Raw genomic sequence first — 27,017 nt, forward strand, 5'->3', positions numbered from 1 at the left:
TCAAGTGGCAATTGAAGCCAAGAAAATTACTACATTCGAGGGGAATTAAACACTTGAAAAATATTACCGGGCATGTGGAAAGAACCGCAGAATGGGGTGAAATCGCACAGATGTATTGAGCTGAAAGGCTTCATTCTGAGAAGAAGTAATTATAAAAATAAAATAGGGCATTTTAACAAAATACCTTTCAGATTAAAAAATAATAGATTAACTACAGCTATTTGATAGCTGCAGCACACAGCTGCAGGTGTGCTCATTATTTAACTCAGTCATTGGACATGTTTCTGCCATTTTCACCTGCACTTCCTCTTTAGGCGAATAATAATGCAGCCGTATGTTTGCTCTACTTGGGAAAACTGAAGGACTCCCTCAAGCAACTGGAAGGACTTGTACAGCAGGATCCCAAACACTACCTGCATGAAAGTGTTCTCTTTAACCTGACTACGATGTACGAGCTTGAGTCATCTCGCAGTATGCAGAAAAAGCAGAGCTTGCTGGAGTCAGTGGCCTGTCGTGAAGGAGACAGCTTTAATATTCAGTGTCTAAAGCTACTGTGAAACTGCCCAATTCTGTCCAGTTTGTAATTAGTCGTTGTAACTTTAAAGATGTAAATGTGTAAATATTTTAATTATCTTTTAACTACAACTGATACTGCTTTGCAAGTAAATTATCTGTAAGTGGAGTGAGTATCTTGCAACAACAGCTTCTGTTTTGGTCGAGATAAGGGAACAATTCAGATTTCAATTCCCTGCTCAATTTTGTTTCACCAAACTTCCTGACCAGTGCTGCTCTGAATTGGTTGTTAGAGGGATGAGAATAATGTTGTGTAATTTTAAATAAACACACATATGAAAATCACATTTACACTTGTAATTTATCCACCTTGTTTTTCCTTCCCACTCTTCACTGTGCTTTATTAGCTTGCTTGCTTGCTGGAAGAAAAATTTTAAAAAGATCATTGAGGAGTTTGACATTAAGATGTACATTTTTATGTCATAACTAAAACATGACCACATGAAGAGTAGGACCAATGTTAATCAAACTACAGGCCACATCTTGTTTGATGGATAGTCATAGCACTGTTTTATCCTTTCTGACAGAGAGCTCCAAACAATCTATTCCACAGCATACGTTTTGGAAAATTTAGTCTGTTGTCCAGGACAAAAACAATTCTATTCATTTGATATCCTGATGAATTCTATTCTGAAATGTTTAGAGTTTCTGGAATCCTGAGAAATGGAAATGCATCATCAATGCAGAGTCATTTGGAGATTTTGTTTGTGCACATTCTTCTATGTATGTTGTTAATAGCTGCACACAACACAATATAACCAAGGTTGACAGTCAACTCCATGTCAAAGGAAGCTGGCATATTGTGTATACCTGCCAAAAGTATCTTGTTTAAAAAATAAATTCTGTAGTTGCTTAGAGTTTGAACATGGTTTTTTTATATCATTTACTCTGCTCGACAAAGCCCGAGATTGACATTTACAAAGGGGAGAAGAGGATACTGGATTAATTAATTTGCAAATGTGTAACAACATTCCCAAGGAAAGACTTTGACCATAAACTGTTAATACATGTTTTAACTTCTAAGTGGAGTAAATGGTGCCATTTGGGGTAGAGAAGAATGATACTGGCATGTACAGAATGTCATTTTTAGTCTACAACAAGGTTCAATACAAATTATATTTGGGTTTCATCAGTAAGTACCAATATTTGAGGGAAGAATGTTTTTCTCCATGTCTAGGACGTAGAGAAATAGTTCTTGCACCTAAATTTGAAAAGTAGCAAATTGTAGCCTGTGTTGAGCATTCCCAGTGTCAATCCCAATGTTTTTCATTAAATACTACATCTGGATTCACTTCCAATTTGAGTTATTTTGGTCAGAATGAAAACAGGTACCAAGTTTGGCTGCATTGTTGATGAGACTAGTCTGTTTGAAAGTCCAAATGTAGCACACACTTTTGGACTTAATTGGTGATGGTCATAAATTGAACGTTTCTGGGGGTACTAAGCAGACACTACCACAAGTTTAGCACTCAAGTGCCGATTGGAAGTAATTATCTTGGAGCAAAATATGTGGGTTCCTCTTCTGCACTTCTGCTGAAGGTGTTGGTGGCTGGCTGACAACAGCAGATTAAAGGATGGTCAAGGATTATGTTTGTGGGGGAATAAGGGTTCTTGGATGTGGCACTGAAAGTCTAGAGAAAGTGATGACCCCCAGTGAGGAAAGCCATCACCTTACCCTCCTCACCACCTTGTCTCTCCTATCACAGCTGGTGCTGCTATGTCTGACCTCATGACCTCCTCTTTAATGAGGGGTACCCCTAGCAAGCTGGCCAGGACCAAGCACTCCCTTTCTCTAATGATTTTCCAAGAAATGTAACAGTACATTTATTTTTTAAATGAAGTTCAGAGAATTGTTAGAATAAATCTTAGGTGTTGAAGTCTTGACAGTGTGTCCTGGGTATTTTAGAGCTACTCCTCCAAAAGCAAGGATCATGAAATGATGAGTATTCCTTTAAGTAGTAGTAAAAACAGAAAGTGCTGGAAAAACACAGCAAATCTGGCAGTATCTATGGAGAGAGAGTTATATTTCAAGTTCAATACAACTTCTTCAGAAGTCAGTGGTGCTTGAAATCCACATTGCGTTTAATCCCAACAGCTGGCAACTGCATCAGTTGAAGTATTGATGACCCAAATGATGTCCAACCTCCTTAATGAGTGCAAGCATAAAATGGCAATCAACTGTTCTAAAGAGCCTCCAAGCAACTTGTTGCAGGAGGAAAAGAGCCAGCAAGCTATTCTGTTCTTTGCTTCCCTTGATAGACGAAAGCTTTGGCGTTTTTTGAAATGGCCTTTATTGTTAGCTATCGCAAGGGATCTAGTGGTCTAGGTGGTGGCACACTGAAGAGTCCTGACCCAGGATTACATACTTAATACCTCCAGGTTTGTTTACAAGAAATTAGCATGTACCAATCAAAGGTGTACATTTGTTCATGATTATCTGTGTCCAATCACGACTATCAATTAGGTTTGTATTGTGCATAGTGTTTGAGTACAATTAACCAATTAGAACACGAGCGTGTCTACTTGGTTATAATATCCAATCAGTGTAAAGTCATGTACATGCTATTTAGTCTAATTTGCTGCTGGCTACAACTTATCCTTAACTTGTGTATCTCGATTATCCATCTCTGTCCTGTGTCCCGTGTGTTTAATAAATTCTCTCAAGGTAAGGATCATAGAAACCTTATAGTGCAGAAGGAGGCCATTTGGCCCACCGAGTTACACTGATGACAATCCCACCTAGGCCTTATTCCCTGTAACCCCACATATTTACCCTGCCAATCCCTCAAACCTATGCATCCTGGGACACTAAGGGGCAATTTAGCATAGCCAATGCACCTAACCTGCACATCTTTGGACGATGGGAGGAAACCGGTGCACCCAGTTCAATAGACAAATTCTTACGTGCGAGCTGTAAGTATTATCACCCCCTTGCCATTATCTCCAGACCATTTAGTACCAAAGCAATGGTGGAGCAATTCCACGTTGTTTTTCCAGCCTTTGAGGGCTAACATCTGTGATGTCTCTGCCTGAGAATTAACGGCTTGAATTTTGTGTCCTTGAGCACTTAATCACAACTAGCAAGCAGCTTGAGGGATTTTCAACCAAACTGAACTTTTGAATCCTTTCACAAATGCTCCTGACACTGGATTCAACTTTTACCAAGAAGGTGTATTGTGCTAAAGGTGAGCTGAACTGATGCTTTCATCAGTTAATGAAGAGATCGGTTCCCCTTATTCACAGGATGTGGACATCGCTGGCAAAACTAGCATTTATGGCCCTTGATAAAATTGTCATGAGCTTGGTTGAATGCATTGTTAATAAGGCTAGTCTGTTTGAAAGTCCAAATATAGCACACATTTGGACCTAGTTGCTGATGGCAGTTTGAACTTTCCTAGAGGTACTAAACAGCATTATAGGTTTAGCATTCGAGTGGTGACTGGAATTCATTTTCATGAAGCAATATATGTGGGGTCCTCACCAGATGTTCACTGTGTCAGGTCCTATCGTAGGGGTTGTGGGTTTAAAACAAAAGAAAGAAGTGGGTTGTACGTGTAGGTTTGAAGCAACAAAGTTTATTGAATGAGATGTCCTCTGCACAGAACAGAAAATGAAACTAAAGCGGCCTGTGAACCACTCTGATGACCTATGATCCAGTCATGTGGCCTGCTCTTGAAGTGGTTGTGCAACCACTTTAATACATAACACAATGTCTAAAGTTGGTTGGCCTTGAACCACCAGTCTGTGGGGCGAAGATATGTCCACAGTGCCTTTGAGCAAAGCGCTCAGAATGTTGACTCAGTGACAGAAAGGAAATTGCAATACAGCCAGGATGGTCTGGGGTGTAAGGGAGGAGGAATGTGCTGGTGTTCCAACACATTGGTGGCTCTTGTCCAGCTAGAGGTCACGAGTTTAGGACATGCTATGTAAGAAGCCTTGATAAGCTGTGACACTACATCTTGTGTATGATAAACATTGCAGCCAATGTGTGGCTATATTGGGGATGGATATTGACAGTGGTGGAAGAGGTGCTGATGAGATAGGCTGCTATTTACTGCATTTTGATTTGATTTATTATTGTCACATGGCTTAGCATACAGTGAAAAGTAGTGTTTCTTACATGTTATAAAAATTATTCCATCACCTTCCTGACTTGTGCCTTGCAAATGTTGGAAAGGTTTTGGGGAATCAAAGGATAAGTCAGTTGCTGCACAATTCCCAGTTTCCAACCTATTGTTTTCTCAGAATTGTGTCCAGTCCAGTTAAATTTCTGGTTAATGGTGATGCCAAACATGATGGTGGTGGAGATTTGCTGCTGGTAATAACATTGAGTGTCAGGTGGAGATGGTTAGATTCTCTGTTGGAATTCATCATTGTCTGACATTTAAGTGGCAAAAAACTATTTGTGCCACCCAGCAGACCATGCTTGGATGGTGGAGTATGCATACTTAATTATCTGAGGAATTATGAATACTGAACACTGTACAACCATCAGTTCTGTCCTTATGTTGGAGTGAAGTTCATTAGTGAAGCAGTCACTGTCCTACGGAACTTCTGCAGCAATGCCTGCAGGCATTTGTCTCCAATAACCACTACTATTTTTGTATTATGTACAGACAACTCCAACTGGTAAGAAATTTTTGGAGTTTTCCACTGGCTTTACATAAGCCACATTTAGTTAAATGTTACTTTGATTTCACGGGCAGTCAGTCTCACCTCAGCTCTGGAATTGAGCTTTTTTTTGTGAGGTTTGGATCAATGCTGCAATACAGTGTGAAGTTGAGTGGTCTTCATGAAACTCAACTGAGCACAGATAAGGGCAAGTTGATAGTGCTATCAATGATACCTTACCTTCCATTATTACTGATGACTGAAAATACATTGAGGTAGGAATTGGATTTGACCTACTTTTTGTGGACAGGACATTTTTGGGTAAATACTAGTGTCCTAGAACAGCTTGAGGACACCCAGGTGCTCTACCTCCCAACATATCCAGGGATGGTGATGGATGAGTCTGAATAGGACTCTGCCAGGCTGTTATTTGTTTTGACTGTAGGACAGCATTCCCAATTTTGGTACACATTCCCAGTTAGTGAAGAATACTTTGGGGGATGGTCAACTGGGCTGTTTGTGCCTTTGTCAATCAGAGTCCACTGCTTAGGTCTGTGCTGGATGGCCTGTTTTATTATTACACCTTTTTGTAGTGATCTTATTCGACTGAGTGGCTTGCTCAGTCATTTCAGAGGGCAGTTACAAGTCAACCAAATTGCTGCGGGACTGGTGTCATATTTAGGTCAGGGTGGGTACCAACAGCAGTATCATCTTGCCTAAGGCACATTAGTGAAACAGTTTGTTACCAGCATTCAGAAGCTGGCCGATAGTGAGGTGTCCAAATAGCCTCATTGCCTTCACATAATTCTGCAACATTTTAAAAAATGCAGTTACCGCATGATATACTGCTATAAGTTACAAGCCTGTTTTTGACTATAAGGCTAGGATCCTGTGAAGATGGTCACTGTTGGCAATCCTAGCTTTTGATGCCAGATTCATTTTGATAAAATGTATGCTGGGATTCGAACAAATGTTGTTTATTATTTGTGCCATAAGCTTGTACCTAAATAAAATAAGTAAATCTGCAAAATTAGTAAACAAAAATGAAATGTTCCTCAGTTTTTTTCCTGTTGAATTGCACAAACTAAAACAATGAGAAAGCAAACATTTTGATGGGGCTTGTGTAGAATTTAATTTTTTTGGCTGAGAAACTGAAGGTATTTCTTGCGGGCTTCAAATTCATCAGCTGGCCGATAATAAGGTGTCCAAACTGGTTCTCCAACGAACAGCCTCATTACCTTCACATAATTCTGCAACATTAAGAAAAAGTGCAGTTACCACATGATATACTGCTGTAAGCTACAAACCTGTTTTCAACTTGAAGGCTAGGATCTTGTGAAGTTTGATAACTTTGCTACATAAAAAGTAGCAGTTCTCAAAAGGAAGGATTCTGGGTGTTCATAGAGATCTCAATCTTGGTCAGACCAACACGAAGACACTGAGAAGGACAACACTGCAGAAAAGATAATTAACTTCTTAATCCCTAGGCCCATTAAATTAAAAATAATAAATTGAAGAGATCTGAAGACATGGTTGGAAGAAAAAAAAGTAACATTGCCACTTATACCTTAAGTAAATTTTACATCTATTGCTTTTTTTTGAGGGGGAGGCATGGAAAGTGATGTCAAATTCAACATTTTTGTTTTTTAAAAAAAAAGCAACAGGCAGAGAAAGTTTCAGGAAGAACTTGGGAAGAAAGCAGCTGTACAATATTAATTTCAGGCCACACTAGGAAAGATCTGACCAGATGCTGCACACAAGAGAGGCAAAGCAGTTTGGACAAAGCCAGTTTCTACCCAGTCCACGTTACATGTGAAAGAGGTTATGTTTTCATTCTGTAATAAACTGGCACAGCATCTACAGCACGTAAGCAGAACCTTGAAGACAGCTTACAAAGGGAAAATACTGGAAATCTAAAACTGAAAACAGAAAATGCTGGAATCACCTTTCCTCAGAACTGGAAAATGTTAGATGCAAGCAGGTTTTAAGAAAGTAGATGAATGGGACATAGTGCAAGTTAGGACGTGGCCAGCAGGATTTTGGATTACCTCAAGTTTACAGAGGGGGAAAAACAAATATACTTAGTTGAAAGTGCAACAAATAAATCACTTTTCATCTGGAAGGCGTGTTTGGGACCCCAGATGGTGGGAAGGCAAAAGCACAGGCATTGAGAATGATTTGCTATTCTTCTACACTTGACTCTTTTCGTTCCATGCCCCATTATCCTTCCCTATTGCTTTGCACCATCAACCCCCGTGCCATTCCCTCTCTCCTAGTTTCCATCACAATCCTTCTCCTGTGTTCTTTTCACCTCTTCCCACTTTCTCTGTACTTGCTTAAAACCAGTTGCACCCAAACTGGAAAAGACAAGAGATGACCTTCAATTGACCTCAGATTTAACTTTTTCCCCTCTCCACACAACTGTTGTCTGACCTGTTGAATGTTTCTAGCATTTTGTTTCTATTTCGAAACAGCTTACTACTTTCTAACACTTAAGCACAAGCTCGCTATTTGCCAACATGATGACATTGGCAGGCTAGGCTTGTATCCTCAGGAGTTTAGAAGAAGAGACAACTTGATTGAAACATACAAGATCCTGAGCTATCGGGACAGAGTGGGATGTGTCGTCAAGTCACCTGTGAGTAACCCATTTAAAATTACTGAAGATGAATATAAAAAACTAAACAGAACTACTCCTGAGTTATACTGCAGTAGTCACTTTTAGTAAATTTAAAAAGCAATAAATTCAAACTTTTAAAAGTATTCCTAATTGTGTCTTTCGGCAAAAAGTGTATTTAGCAGAAACTTCCAGTGATCCAATGATGGTTAATTCATGAGGGAGCGGGGAGAGCAGGTGGCCAGTTTAGTGTACCAGGCTTGCTTCCAGTGTCACACTTTTTAAACTTATGCAAAAAAATTCAAAGAAACTTTATTTACTCTGTTGTGTAAGCTTCTCTAGAATTCCTCAGTCTTTTGTGTTGGACTGGGGTGGGCACAGTAAAAAGTCTCACAACACTAGGTTAAAGTCCAACAGGATTATTTGGAATCATGAGTAACTCATCTGAGGAAAGAGCAGCGCTCCAAAACCTCATGATTCCAAATAATCCTGATGGATTTTAACCTGGTGTTGTGAGACTTTTTCCTGTGCCCACCCCAGTCCAACACCGGCATCTCAACATCACCGGTCTTTTATGCCAGTTTCACTGAACGATGTCAAGGTAACCAGCGCGACAGAAATTCTACCAAAGGATATGGAACAGTGTCTAATGGTAGGTTGTTTGCTAAGACCCTCAAGCCTGCTCAACCATTTATTAAAATCAGGTCAGATCCTTGACTTCAATTCCACTTGGCTGCCCGATCTTCATGTAAGTGTTTTGTTTGTTAGTCACAAGTAAGGTTTACGTTAACACTGCAATGACGTTACTGTGAAATTCCCCTAATCGCCACAGTCCAGTGCCTGTTCGGGTCAATTCACTTAACCAGCTCGTCTCTCAGAACCCGGAGCATGCGGAGGAAACCCACATAGAAACTGGGAGAACATGCAAACACTACATAGAAAATGACTCCAGCCAGAAATTGAACCTGGGTCCCTGGTGCTGTGAAGCAACAGTGCTACCCACTGCCCTCAATTCTTTTTGTTATATCGACTACTTAAAGTAAAATTTTATCTTTTGATTTGAAGTATTATTTGCTTGTTAATTAAATGTCTAATTTCCACATAAGCCACAACGAGGAAAGATTGTTTCTTAACTCTTCCATTTGCGGTTATTCAGAAAATGTGATTGTTTTGCTTTACGGTTCCCCCCCCAGTGATAATAACAAATTGTGAGCAGTGCTGCCATTACAGATGGAGCTACTGTTCCCTTTTCTACTCCGTCCTGCCTTAGTGGGGTTGGGAGTAGCTTAGCTATACAGACCGGAAGTATCAAATTTAATCTCTGATCTCGACAAATGGCTGAACTCAATGTGCTCATTGGATGGGATCTTTTACAATGGAGCACAACTGGAGGTGTGGTTTAGAAAAGCAAGGAGAATTGAGGTCTCTCATTTCTTAACCTTTCCAGTGACCCTTGCTGAGGATATATGTGAGGACATTGCAGGAGAGTGGCCTGTTTCACTCAAATAGTCTGCTGACACAGTCAAGGATTACACATGATCTACTCAAACAAGGTACCAGAGAGGTACCAGCCCTTCGGTAACCCATACTGCAATAAGGAGAAACCACCTTCGGGCATGGAAAGGAGAAAATTGGTGAGGGGGAGAAAGAAGAAAAAAATGAAAGCAATCTATCTTCTGACACTCGAGTCAACTATGTTCTTTTCATTCAATAAGAGTTCATTGTGCAGAGAGTTTACTGTTTTAGCAGCAAAGTAATATCTGGATCAAGTTGCAATTATCAGTGGAAATGAGTCTGAGCAGCCAGTCACTGTCCAGATGGCTCAAAACACTTCAACTCTCCCAATACTTTATCATTGGCATAAACCATGTAGTAAAGATCTTAATGCATATTACAGGACAACATGGATTTCATGCCCTTTAAATAGCTGCCAGCCAGGAGCTGTGAAATATGAGCATTTCACTGTGAAATGAATATTTCTCAATTGCATTACTGACTTGCAGCTCCTTCCTACATACTAAATAACACATACAGATATTGGTGTTAGTAGTAAATATCCATAGAATCTCTACAGTGCAGAAAGGGGCCATTCAGCCCATTGAGTCTACACTGGCCTAGATCCTCCCCTCCACCCTATCCCCATACTCCATGCATTTGCCATGACTAATCCATCTAACTGACATATCTCTGCACACTAAGGACCAATTAGCACGGCCAATCCACCTAACCAGCACACCTTTGGACTGTGGGAGGAAATCAGAAACATGGAGAGAATTGTGCAAACTCCACACAGACAATCACCCAAGGCTGGAATCGAACTCAGGTCCCTGGTGCTGTGGGGCAGCAGTGCTAATCCACTATGCCAACTTATATCCCAACAGCCATGATCACTTTCACACAGGCAATTTGCTTTGGCCAGCATGTGGATCAAACTCACGACCTTGGCGTTATTAGCACGATACTCTAATCAACGGAGCTAACCAGCCAGCGCTCCAAATGAGAACTCTGAAGGTTAAAGTGGAGAAGGATTCCAGGTGAATAGTAGTCAGTTGGTCCTGCATGCTGGATGTTGCAAAGCTCGGCATGGCTGTTTTATGTTCTCAGGCAACTGCTACCATCAACAGAACTAACATTACTAGTGATCAATAAACTCAATAACATTCTCAGCTAGAACTTACATTCTCGTCCAGTGTGAATCGGTGATAGATTCCAGCAGGAAGCGTAATCATGTCTCCTTTTCTCATGGCAATTCGGATCCACTTGTCATCTTTATCTCGCACATCGAAGTATCCACTCCCATCAAGGATGTAGCGAATTTCTTCGTCCAAGTGAATGTGTTCTTGGAAAAAGGACTTAATCTGAAAAGAAAGTACGCAGTTAATGTCAAAAATAATTTGCAATGTGGTGGTGATTTAAGTATTTTTTTTAAAATGCACTCTTGTTCATTTGCAAGCGTTTTACCATGCCAAAACATACACGAGAAAAACCTCTCACAATTAGTGTCCACTCAGTAAGGAGAACAAGACAGTCGGAATCATTATATTCTACAATCAGCTGAAAGGAGGGAGGTTGCAGTGCAGGACAGTGGCCCAGGGGAATGGCCCATGTTATTCCTCCCCCCAGTAAAATGCTTGGCTTGCTGCGCAGCAGTGGAGAAGCTGACCTAACGAACACTTCAGGATTCACCGAGGAGAGGTCAGCTCAAACGTCAGTAAGGCCGTGATTCGAACTCTGCCAGGAATTGTCTATGATTACATTTCCGCTGTGTTCAGTCAGACACATTGATGTGCAGACAGAGTTCTCCAGGCTTGAGGTCTCTGTGCTAGTCAGTTGCTTTAATTATTTTCTTCCAAAAACGCAGCTGGCTCATTTTGGATGTGCTAAAGTATTCCTTTTGATTCAGAACAGCAATAACTTATTTTGGAGGGAGAACAACTTTTGACATCAAAGATCGAACAGCGTACCAAAAGCTTTAACCAATCAATCATCAGAATGGCAATTAACTACTGCAATTTCAGATCATACAGCCCAGTGCTGCCGCCTGCTGATTATACCATCAAACAACAGGCTTTTCAAAGACTAAGTATAGATTTCCAAAAACTACAGCATTTTACAAAATAAGACTTTCATTTTTATAACATTTTACTCGTGATTAGCATGCAACTAATTATGCAGGCAATATGGCATCACTTTTCTGCATAGCGAGATCCCACTAAGCATCAATGAGATGAATGATCTACTTGGGGGCTGCATCTTGGTGCTCAGCAGAAATTTATTCCGATGGTTAAAAAGGACCGTAGGAGGAGAGGTAATCAGCCGTGGATAACGAAGGAGGTGAAGGAAAGTGTTAAATTAAAAGCGGAGGTGCTTAGAGTAGCTGAGAGTAGTGGGCGAGAAGAGGATTGGGAGAGGTTTAAATGTCAACAAAGATTGACAAAGAAGTTGATAAAGAAGGGTAGGAGAAACTATGAAGCTGGGCTAGCGCTTAATATAAAAAAGGATAGCAAGAGTTTTTATAAATATATAAAAAGGAAGAGGCTGGCTAGGGTGAACGTTGGACCCTTAGAGGATGAGAGGGGGGACTTAGTGGTAGGGGATGGGGAAATGGCTGAGGTCTTGAATAACGTTTTTGTTTCAGTCTTCACGGAGGAGGACGTGAATAATTTGCCGGGTGTTAGCGATGGAATGGTGGTAGGACTGGAGGGTCTCAATGACATTATTGTTGCTAGAGAGGCGGTGCTCGACAGACTGGAGGGACTGATTGTGGACAAGTCCCCAGGACCGGATGGAATGCATCCGAGGGTTCTGAATGAAATGGCGGCGGTGATAGTGGATGCCTTGGTGGTTATTTTCCAAACGTCGCTGGATTCCGGGGAAGTGCCAGAAGATTGAAAAACGGCTAATGTTACACCGTTGTTTAAGAAGGGTGGCAGGCAAAAGGCAGGGAATTATAGGCCGGTTAGTTTAACGTCTGTTGTAGGTAAAATGTTAGAATCAAGGAGGAAATAGCGAGGCATCTTGAGAGGAACTGCTTGATAGAGCAGACGCAGCACGGTTTCGTTAAGGGGAAGTCGTGTCTGACAAATTTATTGGAGTTCTATGAGGATATGTCTAGGGCGGTGGATAGAGGAGAGCCGGTGGATATGGTCTTTCTTGATTTTCAGAAGGCGTTTGACAAGGTACCTCACAAGAGGTTATTGCAGAAGGTAAGGGGGCATGAAGTTGGGGGTAGGGTGTTAGCATGGATAGAGGATTGGTTGTCAAATAGGAGGCAGAGAGTGGGGGTCAATGGGTGCTATTCGGATTGGCGGTTGGTGACTAGTGGAGTGCCCCAGGGGTCAGTGCTGGGGCCTCAGCTATTTACCATTTATATAGATGATCTGGAGGAGGGAACCGAGTGTAGGGTGTCGAAATTTGCTGATGACACCAAGTGGAACGGTGGAACGGCAAATTGCGCGGAGGGTGTGGAGAGTCTGCAGAAGGATCTCGATAGGCTGGGCGAATGGGCCAGGAAATGGCAAATGGAATTTAATGTTGGCAAGTGTGAGGTGGTCCACTTTGGTAGGAATAATGGTAGGAAGGACTATTACTTACGTGGCGAAAAACTGCAGCAGGCGACGGTGCAGAGGGACCTCGGGGTCCTTGTGCATGAGTCGCAAAAACCCAGCCTGCAGGTGCAGCAGGTGGTCAGGAAGGCGAATGGGATGCTGGCCTTCATAGTGAGGGGGATTGAACATAAAAGTAGGGAGGTCTTGCTGCAGCTGTATAGGGCATTGGTGAGGCCGCAGCTGGAGTACTGTGTGCAGTTTTGGTCACCGCACTTACGCAAGGATATTTTGGCCTTGGAGGGAGTGCAGAGGAGGTTTACTAGGCTGATACCGGAGTTGAGGGGGTTGAGCTATGAGGAGAGGCTGAATAAACTAGGCTTGTACTCGTTAGAGTTTAGAAGAATGAGGGGAGATCTCATTGAGACGTATAAGATGATGAATGGGATGGATAGGATAGAGGTGGAGAGACTCTTCCCGCTCAGAAAGGACAGTAGGACTAGGGGGCACAGCCTCAAGATAAAGGGGGGGTGGTTTAGAACGGAGTTGAGGAGGAACTTCTTCACTCAAAGGGTGGTGAATCTCTGGAATTCTCTGCCCGTTGAAGTGGTGGAGGCTGCCTCGCTAAATATTTTTAAGACGCGGGTTGATGGGTTTTTGATAAGCGAGGGGATTAAGGGTTATGGGGAGAGGGCGGGAACGTGGAACTGAGCCACGACAGATCAGCCATGATCTTATTGAATGGCGGGGCAGGCTTGAAGGGCTAGATGGCCTACTCCTGCTCCTATTTCTTATGTTCTTATGGTGGTACAGTAATTAGCATTGCTGCCTCACGGCGCCAGGGACTCAGGTTCAATTCCGACCTTGGGTGACTGTGCAGAGTTTGCATATTCTCGCCGTGTCTGTGTGGGTTTCCTCTGAGTGCTCTGGTTTCCTCCCACGTTCCAAAGATGTGTGGGTTAGGTTGACTAGCAATGCTCAATTGCTCCCTAACGTCAGGGCAACTAGCAGAGTAAGTATATGGGTTCACAGGGATAGGGTCTGGGTGGAATTGTTGTTGGTGCTGGCTTGATGGGCTGAATGGCCTCCTTCTGCACTGTATGGATTCTATTCTTCTTTAGAATCAAGAATTTAGGGGTGTATATTGACCTGGGCACCAACAGCGCATTCTGTGCTTCTTTCAATAATACTCCTTTATACCTGCTTGAGTAAATGGACTTTGATTTAATGTCATGACCCAAACTATCTGACAAATAACGTGGAAAAATGTGAAATTTTTGGAAGGAAGAATTAAATAAAGAAAATCCTTGAAAAGACGCATTTTATTCTTAAAAATATACACAATCGTCAGAACTGGCATTGGAAGGAGTCTTCAAATTACACGTTCTCCAGTCTGTCACTAAGTTTGCTTGTATTAATACAGATTTTCATACAAAAACCAGGGAGGATTCACTCTCTGGGCAGAGAGACAACAGCAAGGTCTCAGTCTCCAACATGTATTGGCAAGAGTGCTAGGCAGCAGATCGTCTCTGTAAAATGAATACTCCTCCATGTAGCTGTCCCAGATATATATATAATTTATTAGCTAAATGGTAAGAGATTGGAGAGCTGATATGCAGAGGGATCTGGGTGTCCTTGCATATGAATCACAAAAAGTTAGTACAGAAGTACAACCAGTACTTAGAAAAGCTAATAGCATATTATTGTTTTACTGCAAGAGGAATTGAATATGTTTCAGTTATAGAATCATAGCAGCCCTACAGTGCAGAAGGCAGCAATTCAGCTCATCAAGCCTGCATTGTGAAAATGAGTGGCTTTTGCTACCAAATAAACCTGTTGGGCTTTAATTTGGTGTTGTGAGACTTCTTACTGTGTTTACCCCAGTCCAACGCCAGCATCTCCACATCGAGAAAATGAAAGCAGAGTCTTTAAATATTTTAAAGCAGAAGTAGATGGATTATTAATAAGCAAAGGTGAAAGGTTACTGGGCTGTACAGAAATGTGGAGTTGAGCTTAAAATCATACTGGTCATGATCTTGTTGAATGGCAAGAAACTGGAGTGATCTATTTTAGTCCTCATTCATGTGCTATGTATGAAAGATGTTTGCAGCACTGCCTCAGTACTGCATTGCAGCGTCAGCCTAGAAAATTAGGTATTCAATTCTGTAGAAGGGCCAAACTCCTGTGCTTCGAATTTAAAGATAACAGCACTATCAACTGAGCTAATCTGGCATGTAAAGAAATACTTGCATTTATAGCATCTTTCACTACCTTGGTACATCAAGGAAGTGCTTTTGAACTGTAATCACTGTAACATAGGAAATACGACAGACAATCTGTGCATAGCAAGCTCCCACAAACAACAACATGATGATAACCAGTTAATGTTTTATTTTAAGGCAATTGCAGAACAGACTCGATGGGCCGAGTGACCTAATTCTGCTCCTATGTTTTATGTCTAAGGATAATTATTGGCAGAGATGCTCGGAAATGGTCTCCTGCCCTGCTTTGAAATAGCGTCACAGGACCCATGTGTCCAGCTGAGATGGCAGACTCAGCTTCTCAGTTTAAAGACTTGTTTGCAAGACAATACCTTCAACACTGCAATCTTCCCTCCATACTGCACTGGCATACTAGCTCAAAGATAAAGGCAAAATACAGTGGATGCTGGCATCTGAAACAAAAACAGAAAATGCCAGAGAAACTCAGCAGGTCTGACAACATCTGTGGAGAGAGAATAGAGCCAACGTTTTGAGTTTGGATGATCCTTCACAGCTCTGACAAAGACTCAAAACGTTGGCTCCATTGTCCCTCCACAGATGTTGTCAGACTTGCTGGGTTTCTCCAGCATTTTCTACTTTTATACCAGCCCAAAGCATCTGTTCAAGTCACTGGAGGGGGACTGCAACCCACAACCTACTGACCCAGGATTTGGAGTACTACTGTTGGTCACTGCACTCATACTATCCTTCAGAAACTGGCTAACAACTTACTTATATCAAAAGCAATTCAGAGATGCAAAGCATAAAGTAAACTATTACCTTTTCCTCATAATTTTGCATTGTATCTTTGTGTATATTTACGATATCCATCCAGGAGTAATTCCTCTCTTTGCGGATCTTCTCAAGCTCTGGATCATTCTCATATTTTTCTGCATCCATCTGCAGAGCGAGAACATAGAACGTGTCAGACAATGACAAACTAATTGGGGGGGGGACAACAATCAGCACTTCTAAAAATACTGAAAACACATCTGAAACAAAGGGAAAAATAATTGATGGCCCAAATCCTATTTGAAGAAGTCTTTTTGAAAGGAAGGGTTTATAAGGGTTTTTTTTGATGCTCTATAATGTCAAGAACACTACAAACATTGCAGATTAGTAACTAAACTACAAGCACAAGGTCTTGAAGAATTATGATTTAGAGTTTCACCATGAAATCTAATTGATGTTATCTTTGCATAAACTAATTGCATCTTGATTAATTAAAAGACAGAATTTTTTTAAGTATACGCTGCCAATATCTACTGTCACTTTTTCATCCTTTTTTTTACATTTTTCATTCCTCAATTATTTTTGTGTTCTTTATTTTTTAAGTGAACTTATTTTTGACCACCAAGCAAGAGGTCAAGCAGAAATGCCAAACTCTTAAATCTTTTAAAATGATTTTTAATTGGCTGGGGAACATTTGTGTAGATGGAGCAAGTTCTGCAACTGAAGCAAATTATGGCATCACACTTGGCAGGGGAACAAAGATAATCTTCTTGAGATTACATCTTTGGAACTAAGCAGTTCGCAATATGCTTCTCTAGGGCTGCTTTCACTTTTTTTATTCTTTTGCGGGACATGTGTGTTGCTGGCTGTGCCAGCATTTACTGTCCATCCCTGGTTGCCCTTGCTCAGAGGGCAGTTGAGAATCAGCCAGCTGCGGCTGTGGAATCACACATAGGCCACACCAGGTAAGGTCTTCCTTAAACGACATTAGTGAACCAGATAGGTTTTTCCCGAACATCGACAATGGTTTCACGATCATCAGTAGATTCTTAATCCTAGATTTTGTTTTATTGAATTCAAATTTCACCATATGCTGTGACAGGATTTGAACCCGGGCCCCTAGAGCATTAGTTGAATTTCTGGATTAATTGTCTAGCGATAATACTACTAGGCCGTCGCCTTCCCTACTAACAATGGTTTTTGCTATAACCTATTACAGCCTAGTTTGACCCATTTGCTTACCAGTATTTCTTCCCACTTTTTTTTTTTTAAGTGTTTCTTCTTTTTATGTCTGCTGTAATGCTTATTTCTTGTTGCCACTCTGCTATTATCAGTCACTGGCATGTTGTAAGAATGGAGACCATGCTGAATGGAGGTCTGAGTACATGATTCTTCCTGCCAGAGTCTTCATAATTTGTTTTATTAAATTCTTTTGTGGAATATAGGCATCACTGGTAAGGCGAGCATTTGTTTGCCAATCCGCATTGCCTTTGAAAGCAATTAAGAGTCAACCACATTGCTGTGGGCGTGTAAACTAAACCAGGTAAGGATGGCAGATATCTTCCTAAAAGGCCAGATGGATTTTTACAACAATCGATGATAGATTCATGGTCACCATGGCTGAGACTAGCTTTCAATTCCATGTTTCATTCATTTAATTTAAATCCTACCAGCTCCTTTGGTGGGGTTTGAATCCATGTCTCCAAAGCATTAACCTGAGCCTCTGGATTACCAGTCCAGTGATATTACTACTATGTCATCATCTTCTCAGTTACTTCCAGCAACATTGTGAATATTGTGCTCACAAGAACAAAAACACAGAAGCTTGATGATCTTGCATTGATATCCAAGAGGAGGTTGTCAAATTATTGACAGGGTCCAGAGATGATGAAGTCCTGAAGAAGTGCCTCTCTTGAAAAGGGCACTAATTTTTTGGACATTATCACATCAAATTATGTTTGGAGACGGTTACAGCATGAAGAAGAAACAGTAGTGGCAATTATTACTTAACAACCGGAAGCCTTGTAAGGTAGAAAAAATTTTAAGTCTTAGCTTTAGCTGGAATTTGTTGGCAGGATACTTGGGAATTTGGTCGCCGCACTTACGCAAGGATATTTTGGCCTTGGAGGGAGTGCAGAGGAGGTTTACTAGGCTGATACCGGAGTTGAGGGGGTTGAGCTATGAGGAGAGGCTGAATAAACTATGCTTGTGCTCGTTAGAGTTTAGAAGAATGAGGGGAGATCTCATTGAGACGTATAAGATGATGAATGGGGTGGATAGGATAGAGGTGGAGAGACTCTTCCCGCTCAGAAAGGACAGTAGGACTAGGGGGCACAGCCTCAAGATAAAGGGGGGGGGGGGGGGGGGGCGGTTTAGAACGGAGTTGAGGAGGAACTTCTTCACTCAAAGGGTGGTGAATCTCTGGAATTCTCTGCCCGTTGAAGTGGTGGAGGCTGCCTCGCTAAATATTTTTAACACGCGGGTTGATGGGTTTTTGATAGGCGAGGGGATTAAGGGTTATGGGGAGAAGGCGGGAAAGTGGAACTAAGCCACGACAGATCAGCCATGATCTTATTGAATGGCGGGGCAGGCTTGAAGGGCTAGATGGCCTACTCCTACTCCTATTTCTTATGTTCTTATGAATGAACATTTCTCAACTGTACCAGGACAAGCTGGACAGGACCATAGAATTGCAAATATGCAGGTTTTCCAATGAACAAATTACATTCTGTAGATAACCTGGGAAATGGGATGAATGTTTCAGAGGACTGAATTAAACAAAACCAAGATATTGTTCAAAAGAATTCATGAAAGAGTAAACAAAGTGTTCTGAGTTAAAGAGACAATTGCAATAGCTAGATTTAAAAGTGGGACAGCAGACTTCAGAGGTAAATCAAATGGTGCTATTTTACTGGAGTCTAGGAATTGAGAGTTAAAGCAATTGTAAACAGTTTGCACAGCAATCCAGATAAAGAAATGCTAAAAGGGGTGGTGTGAAATCCTGGATTGGATTTACTGTTAAAAGTGGAGTGGAAGCTTTGTTTAGAATTGTCATTTGGAAAACCTGGACTGAATTTCAGAATGCAAACCGCTAATAGAAAGCATTATTGTGAACAAAAAAAATTAAGCATGCTTTCGGTAGTGAAGTTTGGAAGCTGTCATGTGACAATCATCTGTGGGGTTCTGAGGAGAAATCCACAGACACAAACTTGGATTCAGGATGGAGTGTGTTTATGTGACCACAGTAAATCTGTGTGCTTGAAAGGATTTTATGTTACTGAGACCATTGTGGCTTGAGATAAACTTTGTAATCAGTGTTAATCTTAAAATTTGTGTGTATTTGTTAAGCTAAGGGAGGAGTAAATGAATATTTTATCATAATCCTATCATTTCACATTTAACAACTTTTTTCTTTTTTGTTAAAACTAATTGGTGGTCTTTGGGAATTGGGAACTAACAGGTGTATTAATACCATCGTGGACAGATGCAAGTAGCTAGTGCACTATACTTATAGAAATACATTCTCATCTTCATACTAACGATGCCCTCCATTGTGGCGGATTGTACTATTATAATGCCAAGTGGGATAGATGCAGAACAGATCTAACACCATAAAACTAGACATCCATGAAGCACTATGAACTGTCTATACAACTGCATAGTATAATCTGAATCCTCATGACCCAGCATATCCCTCCCTCCTCCATCAAACCAGATGGTCAATCCTAGTTCAGTGAGGTAGTAGGCAAGACCACAAGCAATCTCAGACTTAACTAAAACTGAGGTGTCAACCTGTTGAAACATTATGCATTCTAAACAGTGGCCAGTGTATCTGTAAGAGCTAACCTATTCCACAACCAATGGTACAAAGGTAGACAGCATTGTAAACAGTGAACAGTTTTGGGCGTAATATCTAGGAAGGATATATCTTAGAGAGAAAGTGCAGAATAGATTCATTAGAATGAAACCGGGATTCCAAGGGTTAAATAACAGGGAGAGATTGCACAAAATAGAGTTGTATAGCCTGCAATTTAGAAAGGTGAGGACTGTTTTGATCAAAGTTTATAAAATATTAAAGGAAACAGGTAGGGTGGATTGGGAGAAACTCTTTCTGCTGGTTAGAAAGTCTAGGATTAGGCGGTGATACATTACTAGCGCTGTACTGCAGATCCCTAATTGTGACAGAAAATCTAAATGAACAAATCTGTGAAAAAGAAGAACAAAGCTGTTGTTCTCAAATATTTTAATTACTCACTCCCTGTCCCAGTCATGTGAAAGTAACAAAATTCTAAAAGATGCAAAGAATTCTCACAGATGAGCAGAACTCCGTCCTCATGTACTTTTATACGTTTGCAACAGGACAGACAATGCTAGGTCTAGTTGAGAGAAATTAAATAGATCGAGTAGATTACTTAATTGTGGATGAGTACCTTGGATATACTGACTATGTGACAATTTTGATTTGATTTGATTTATTATTGTCACATGTATTAACATGTGAATAGACAAAACATACTGTTCATAGAGAAGGAAACAAGAGAGTGCAGAATGTACTATTACAGTCATAGCTAGAGAAAAATCAACTTAATGCAAGGTAAGTTCATTCAAAAGTCTGACAGCAGCAGGGAAGAAGCTGTTCTTGAGTTGGTTGATACGTAAACTCAAGAGTTTTGTATCTTTTTCCCAAAGGAAGAAGGTGGGAGAGAGAATGTCCGGGGTACGTGGGATCCTTAATTATGCTGGCTGCTTTGCCGAGGCAGCGGGAAGTGTAGACAGAGTCAAAGAATGGGAAGCTGGTTTGCATGATGGATTGGGCTACATTCATGATCTTTTGTAAACTATTGCTGTCTTGGGGAGAGCAGGAGCCATACCAAGCTGTGATACAACCTGAAAGAATGCTTTCTATGGTGCGTCTGTAAAAGTTGGTGAGAGTCATAGCTGACAGGCCAAATTTCCTTAGTCTTCTGAAAAAGTGGGGGGCTGCATTGATGGGCGTTCTTAACTATAGTGTCGGCACGGGGGGGACCAGGACTAGGACAATGGAGATAGGAAAGAAGTTAATGCAAAAGCAAGTGTACCAAATTGGAATGGTGCAGAAACATCAAGAGTGAGTAGCTAGAGTGAGGTGAATAGAGAAATTGGCACACAAGACTGGAGGTTAACAACGGGGTTTTTGTTTGTGTGTATATAGTAAATACATATATAAAGGAAGATTGCTAAGCTAAAATTGAAGAGGAGCGGACATGTGATTTCTGTAGCAAGGAACCAAGAAACAGCAAGAGAATGGAGCACAATAGGCAGAAGTTGACTGTTTCTAATGATTGATGGATCTTGAAAAAGAGGACATGGATATATTAAATACAAGGCATCTGGGAGAATCAGTAGGAGAATATTTACTTTACATACACTGAAGGTTTAGACTGCAGAATGAAGACCATGAACCTGAAGTGCAGACCATGTCAACATTTAAGAACAGACTTGAATGTGTGGTTGAAGGAAAGGGAAAAAGAGGAGAAAACTTACACATAGGATTAGGATCATGTGAAGGAAAAGTACCTAAAATACTTGCATAAATAGGCTGGGTCAAACTCAGGAAACCAACCAAGGACATGACAACAGGTTCTTACATTTAACCTGCCAAAACCTAGCACAACCTCATCACAATCTCCCTCAATCCATCCATCTTGTCAACTTGTTTTTAGAATCGCCACTGCAGGCTGGTTTGCAATTTCCTCCATTAATTATTAAGAATAAAAACTTCCATTGTCTTAAGCCCCTGTCACAAACTTCATTCTCCAGCCACGGGTTACATTTCTCTCTCCAATCTCTATTGCAGGCAAAACAATATTGTTCACAACCTTGTTATCTTGAATTTGGCCCCTGAACCCATAGCCTCCCCATTACAAAGATTGCCTCCATCCTCTATCTCTGCATTTCCACAGTCCACCTGTTGCTGAAACCCTCGTACATGCCTTTATTCACTTTGATGTGATCCCATCTTTGATCCTCCTTAAATGTGAACTCATCCAAAACTTTGCTGCCCGTGTCGCACTGAAGTATCAGTCCCCCATATACTTGTTAATCTACTTTCACTTGGTTTGACAATACCTTGATCTCAAAACTCTCATGCGCAAATCCAAAATCATAGAATGGTTACAGTACAGGAGGCTAAATCAACCCATCCTATCTGCCTGCTGCAAGGATATTTTGGCCCTGGAGGGAGTGCAGAGGAGGTTTACTAGGCTGATACCGGAGTTGAGGGGATTGAGCTATGAGGAGAGGCTGAATAAACTAGGCTTGTACTCGTTAGAGTTTAGAAGAATGAGGGGAGATCTCATTGAGACGTATAAGATGATGAATGGGATGGATAGGACAGAGGTGGAGAGACTCTTCCCGCTCAAAAAAGACAGTAGGACTAGGGGGCACAGCCTCAAGATAAAGGGGAGGCGGTTTAGAACGGAGTTGAGGAGGAACTTCTTCACTCAAAGGGTGGTGAATCTCTGGAATTCTCTGCCCGTTGAAGTGGTGGAGGCTGCCTCGCTAAATATTTTTAAGAAGCGGGTTGATGGGTTCTTGATAAGAGAGGGGATTAAGGGTTATGGGGAGAGGGCGGGAAAGTGGAACTGAGCCACAACAGATCAGCCATGATCTTATTGAATGGCGGGGCAGGCTCGAAGGGCTAGATGGCCTACTCCTGCTCCTATTTCTTATGTTCTTATGTTCTTAAAAGGTAGTCTCAATCCCCCATCCTTTTCCTGTAGCTGTATAAATACTTCAGATATTTATCCAATTCCTTTTCCAAAGTCACAAGTGAATCTGACTTCACCACACTCTCAGACACTGCATTCCAAATCCCAACCGCACACAACATGATATCCTCATGTCACTTTGGTTCTTTTTTGCCATTTACTTTAAATCTCTGTTCTCTGGTTCCTGATCCTTCCACAAGTGGGAGCAGTTTCCCACGATCTGCTTCAAACCCTTCATGATTTTGAATACCTCCAACAAATCCACTCCTCACCAAGCTTAGCTTGTTTCTCCAATCTATCTGCATAGCTGAGGTGTATTCCTCCTGGAGCTATTCAAATCTTTTCTGCACCCTCCGTTATATTATTTGAGTTAGAAACAATATTGTTATGCACATACCTGTATACTTAAATGCACTATGCACACACATGTATGCAGCATGCACGCATAAGCAGAAGTATAGTACACTGAGCAGCTGGAAACTCAGTAAAACCCCTCCGGCTGTATTTCTGATATGTAATTAATTTTTAAAATATTAATTGTGTATAACAGTATTAGAAGAAACTGATGATGTCAACTTTGAATGTTATGAAATGTATTTTCATAAATTTTATAATTATATATTTTGGGGGGAAACTTACAAAATAGTAAAGGCAGGAGTTTATGTTTATATTTATCTCAGGAACTTTCAGCACTTTTGTTAACTCCCAGTCAGCATTTCAGATTGTAGAAGGTGGCGGGGGCAGGGTGGTGGTGGTATTAGGTTCAGGGGATTGGCAGGTATGATGTGTGAATGGTTGCTGACTTTGTTGGCAGACTTGTCAAGACACTGATTGGGAGCAGTCCCTTGGCCTTTAAAAAGTAGGCAAGATATGGAGGTGCTGGCGTTGGACTGGGGCGGGCACAGTAACAGGTCATACAACACCACGTCCAACAGGTTTATTTGGAAAAACAATCTTTCGGAGTGATTCCAAATAAAGCTGTTGGACTTTAACCCTTCGTGTTGTGAAACATGTTATGTTAAAAAGCAAATTTGAGGGGAAAAAATTCTTATGGAAATTACTTATGGCAGCATAAATATGTGCATTATGCACATATATATTATGTATACACCCTTGTATGCACACATAAGCATAAATGTAGTCCACTGAGGGGCTGGAAACTCAGTAAAACCTCTCTCTTGCTAATAGGGACAGTAAGAAGTCTCACACCACCAGGTTAGTTATTTGGAATCACACAGTGCTGCTCCTTCAGGTCCCCATTCACCTGATGAAGGAGCAGCGTTCCAAAAGCTCGTGATTTCAAATAAACCTGTTGGATTTTAACCTGACGTTGTGAGACTTCTTACTGTGCCTGCCCAAGCCGGCATCTCCACATCATCAACTCATCAAACGTGAGCTGGGATTAGACCGAAGTGAGACAGGTTAGTTTTACCCTACTATGCCAAACAAGATAGCGTGAAAGACAGAGACTTTCCTTTGCAACTGAGCGGTGAGAATTTCCGCGCAGCTCACACTGGGCTGGAGTGCTGGCCTCACCTGCCAGTACAATATGCCGTGTCGTTCTAGCTCTTCCCCAGTCACCGCAACATTGGGCTGCCGCTTGTGAGGCTTCTGCTGATCATCAGCCGAGTCGTCCATGTACCAGGCTTCCATTCTGGGGGCTGGCTCCACTTCAGCAGCTTCCCTGTTTGACGAGGATAGTTTCTGAAATGATGTCCCTGCTGCAATGAATTGGACAAATTACAAACTCCGCAAAGTGAATAGGGGGCAACTGTATTGCACTCTGGCCTATTAAACAATACGTCATCGGTCTTGTTTGTTTCAACTCAGTTAGTCTTTGTTTAAAGCACTTCTTTAGAGAAGTACTGCAATACGATTGCTTGTCAGCTAAAACTTTTTAAAAGTTATGAGTGTTTGCTATATGGTCAAGAGGATCTCTTTTAAATTACAACCCTTTTTTCGTGTACACATTTAGTTTTATTGTAACAAAGCAACTTGTACACTTTAAACATTTAAAATGGAGCAACAAAAAATTACATTAGAGAATGTAGATTCCAGTAAGATTCTACAGGTTGTCACTCCATCTGCTGTGGGGTTCAAATCGATGAATATTTAAAATTGTTCGCTTCACTTGCATGGATGTTGTAAAAATATACAATGCATCAATGTGCTAAATACCCAACAAACCCACCCATTAGAAGCCAACCATCTGCATCTACCCCAGGTGCCTCAGTGACACCCCAATCTGTTACGAGAGAGAAAGAAACAGGGACTTGATGATAACTGCTAATTGTCCACATCGCATGGAAACAGTGTAATCCCTGGGCCATAACAGGGAGGAAAAAGCCTATTCAAAATTATCTATAGTCACAGCACAAAGGCAAATTAAGTTCTGGGCTTCTAGCAGAGGGAGGGGGTGGAGTTTAAAATAAAAAGTTAAAAAAAATACAATCACATTACTACAGACAATGGTGTGCTGGCAGTAGGAGAATTCGTATCAGTTCACGGAAATTGCAGAGAGAGAGATTGCCACTATAGTTTGCGCATGTAACTCATCCCAATTTTGTATAATGGTTTAAGGACCTCAGGAGAACAAGCAAACTGAGCACAAAAAGCCAGCAACTTAAAAAGAAAAAAATAACAACCCTTACCTTTGCACAGGCTCTTTACTTTTGCAACATGAGTCAGGCCTCAAAGATCTCAGACCACGCCCACCAAAACTCAGCATTTAAAGGGACCGCACAGTTTTTAGAATTCAATCCGAATCCCACTGCAACCTCCGAGTTTATTCCCACCCTCCCAAATCTGCAGCTAGGGAAGGATCAGGAGCCAGAATGTAGGGAGACCTGGTGTGCACCACACTCCTACGTGAGTTGGGAGTGAAACAGTGATTCTGCAACGACTCCAGCCTGGAAAACTCTCTGGGGGGTTTTGCAGGTATTGCAGCTCATACGGAAAGCAAGATCCACATTTACATATTAGCAGGTCTGACAGCATCTGTAGAGAGAGAATAGAGCCAATTCATCCAGACTCGAAACATTGGCTGTACTCTCCACAGGTGCTGTCAGATCTGCTGAGATTTTTCAGCATTTTCTGTTTTTGTTTCAGATTCCAGCATCCACAATATTTTGCCTTTACCTGTGTTTACATAGCATCTTTCACAATCACTCAACAGCTCTAAATGCTTAATGACCAATTAGATACTTCTGGGGTGCATTGACTGTTGCAATGTCAGAAAAGCTGCAGCCAATCAGTGTGTGGAAAGCTCCCCCAAACAACAATGTGATCACAAACATAATGAATGACCCATCTTCCAGTATGTACAGCAGCAAAATCTGGACCTAAGTCCTTGTTGCATGTGGAGACCCAATGGAAGCCCTGGTGTGCACACACATACTGAAATTACCTGGGAAGATTAAACTTCCAATGTGCTGATTGTGGAACTCTCTCTGAAAGCCTTCCATTCTGAGCTCAGGATCAGAGGCTTGGGCCAAATACCGTAGGTTTACCTGGACACCTATGCTGGAAATGTTACACTGGTTAATGCCTAGTCTAACTCAAATAATTAGCCAGCAGAATTGAACTGAGCAGCACAACCAATGTCCCCCTACCCAACCAGCTGCCACCTCTCCCCTGCTCACTCACCCACCAATCCATTTAAAAATGTACCTGAATACAGTAGCTAGTGATGTAAAAATGGGCATGTCTGCTCCTTCAATTGCCACTCCTGTGTTCACTGGACTTACCCTAGAGAGGCTGCGCTGGATATCTCAGCTGAAAATGGGCAGTGCTATTGAGATGAAGATATTTTTGCAGGCTGTGGTGATGAGCCCAGCATTGCCACTGACCTGAAGATCTTGGTTATTCTATTTACGTCATGTTGATTAAGGAATAAATATTGGCCAAGGGTAACTCTGCTCTCCTTCAAAATAGTGCCATGGGATCTTTTACATCTGCCAGAGAGGACAGGAAAGGCCTCGTTTTAGCATCTGATGTAAAAGACAGTGCAGCACCCCTTTAATACAGCACTTTTTTTTGTCCAGCGCTTCTGGGTTGGATCTTCAACCCACAATCTTCTGGTTCAAAGGCAGCAACTGAAACACAGTTGACATCAATACAATCTTTCAAATAAATCCTATCAAGACATGGAGCTATGTTTGGAGCACGTTCCTCTTACCATCAGATTGGTCAGCTCTGGTGGGAGGCATTTTGCTGCCTCACAGCGCCAAGGACCTGGGTTCAAATCCAACACTGGGTCAATGACTGTGGAGTTTGCACATTCTCCCCATGTCTGTGTGAGTTTCCTCCAGATGCTCTGGTTTCTTCCCGTAGCCCAAAGATGTGCAGGTTAAATGTGTGGGGGTTACAAGGAGAGGGCAGGGGGATGGGCGTATGTAAGATGCTGTTTCGGACACTCAGTGTAGACTCA

At 41.5% G+C, this 27,017-nt stretch overlaps 2 protein-coding genes across 5 annotated transcripts in view; one reads left to right on the forward strand and one right to left on the reverse strand.

Annotated features, from left to right (window-relative positions):
- The window catches only part of trappc12 (trafficking protein particle complex subunit 12), a 66,758-nt gene extending 65,347 nt beyond the window's left edge, over positions 1-1,411 (forward strand). Inside the window, exon 12 of one of the 2 annotated variants that reach the window (XM_080192088.1) lies at positions 315-1,410. In XM_080192088.1, the coding sequence (XP_080048214.1) occupies positions 315-557 (243 nt within the window). In that variant the 3' untranslated portion in view covers positions 558-1,410. Of the gene's footprint in view, positions 1-314 lie in introns of both variants that reach the window. The other variant, XM_080192087.1, reaches the window with a different exon arrangement.
- Positions 1,412-2,442: 1,031 nt separating this feature from the next.
- Positions 2,443-25,468, reverse strand: adi1 (acireductone dioxygenase 1). 3 transcript variants are annotated; one of them, XM_080192090.1, is made up of 5 exons: positions 25,240-25,468; positions 24,125-24,272; positions 15,888-16,007; positions 10,480-10,659; positions 2,443-6,434 (listed from the first exon to the last, which is right to left on the reverse strand). In XM_080192090.1, exons 1-5 carry the CDS (start codon positions 25,314-25,316, stop codon positions 6,315-6,317), a joined length of 645 nt encoding a protein of 214 aa, XP_080048216.1. In that variant the 5' UTR covers positions 25,317-25,468; the 3' UTR covers positions 2,443-6,314. The 3 variants fall into 3 exon arrangements, with proteins under 3 accessions (XP_080048216.1, XP_080048217.1, XP_080048218.1); XM_080192091.1 differs by having other exon boundaries at positions 24,125-24,309; positions 25,240-25,326; XM_080192092.1 differs by lacking the exon at positions 25,240-25,468 and adding an exon at positions 24,780-24,798.
- Positions 25,469-27,017: the final 1,549 nt, after the last annotated feature.

This window comes from Carcharhinus amblyrhynchos, chromosome 7, assembly GCF_965287045.1.
Source record: "Carcharhinus amblyrhynchos chromosome 7, sCarAmb.v2.hapA, whole genome shotgun sequence".
Classification (NCBI taxonomy): domain Eukaryota; kingdom Metazoa; phylum Chordata; class Chondrichthyes; order Carcharhiniformes; family Carcharhinidae; genus Carcharhinus; species Carcharhinus amblyrhynchos.

Coding starts and splice junctions, on each gene's coding strand:
- adi1 (XM_080192090.1), bottom strand. CDS start 25,316: ATGCTGAGTTTTGGTGGGCGTGGTCTGAGATCTTTGAGGCCTGACTCA. Junction 24,273..25,239: donor AGTAAAGAGCCTGTGCAAAG/GTAAGGGTTGTT, acceptor CTCGTCAAACAG/GGAAGCTGCTGAAGTGGAGC. Junction 16,008..24,124: donor ACGGCATATTGTACTGGCAG/GTGAGGCCAGCA, acceptor CTCGCTCTGCAG/ATGGATGCAGAAAAATATGA.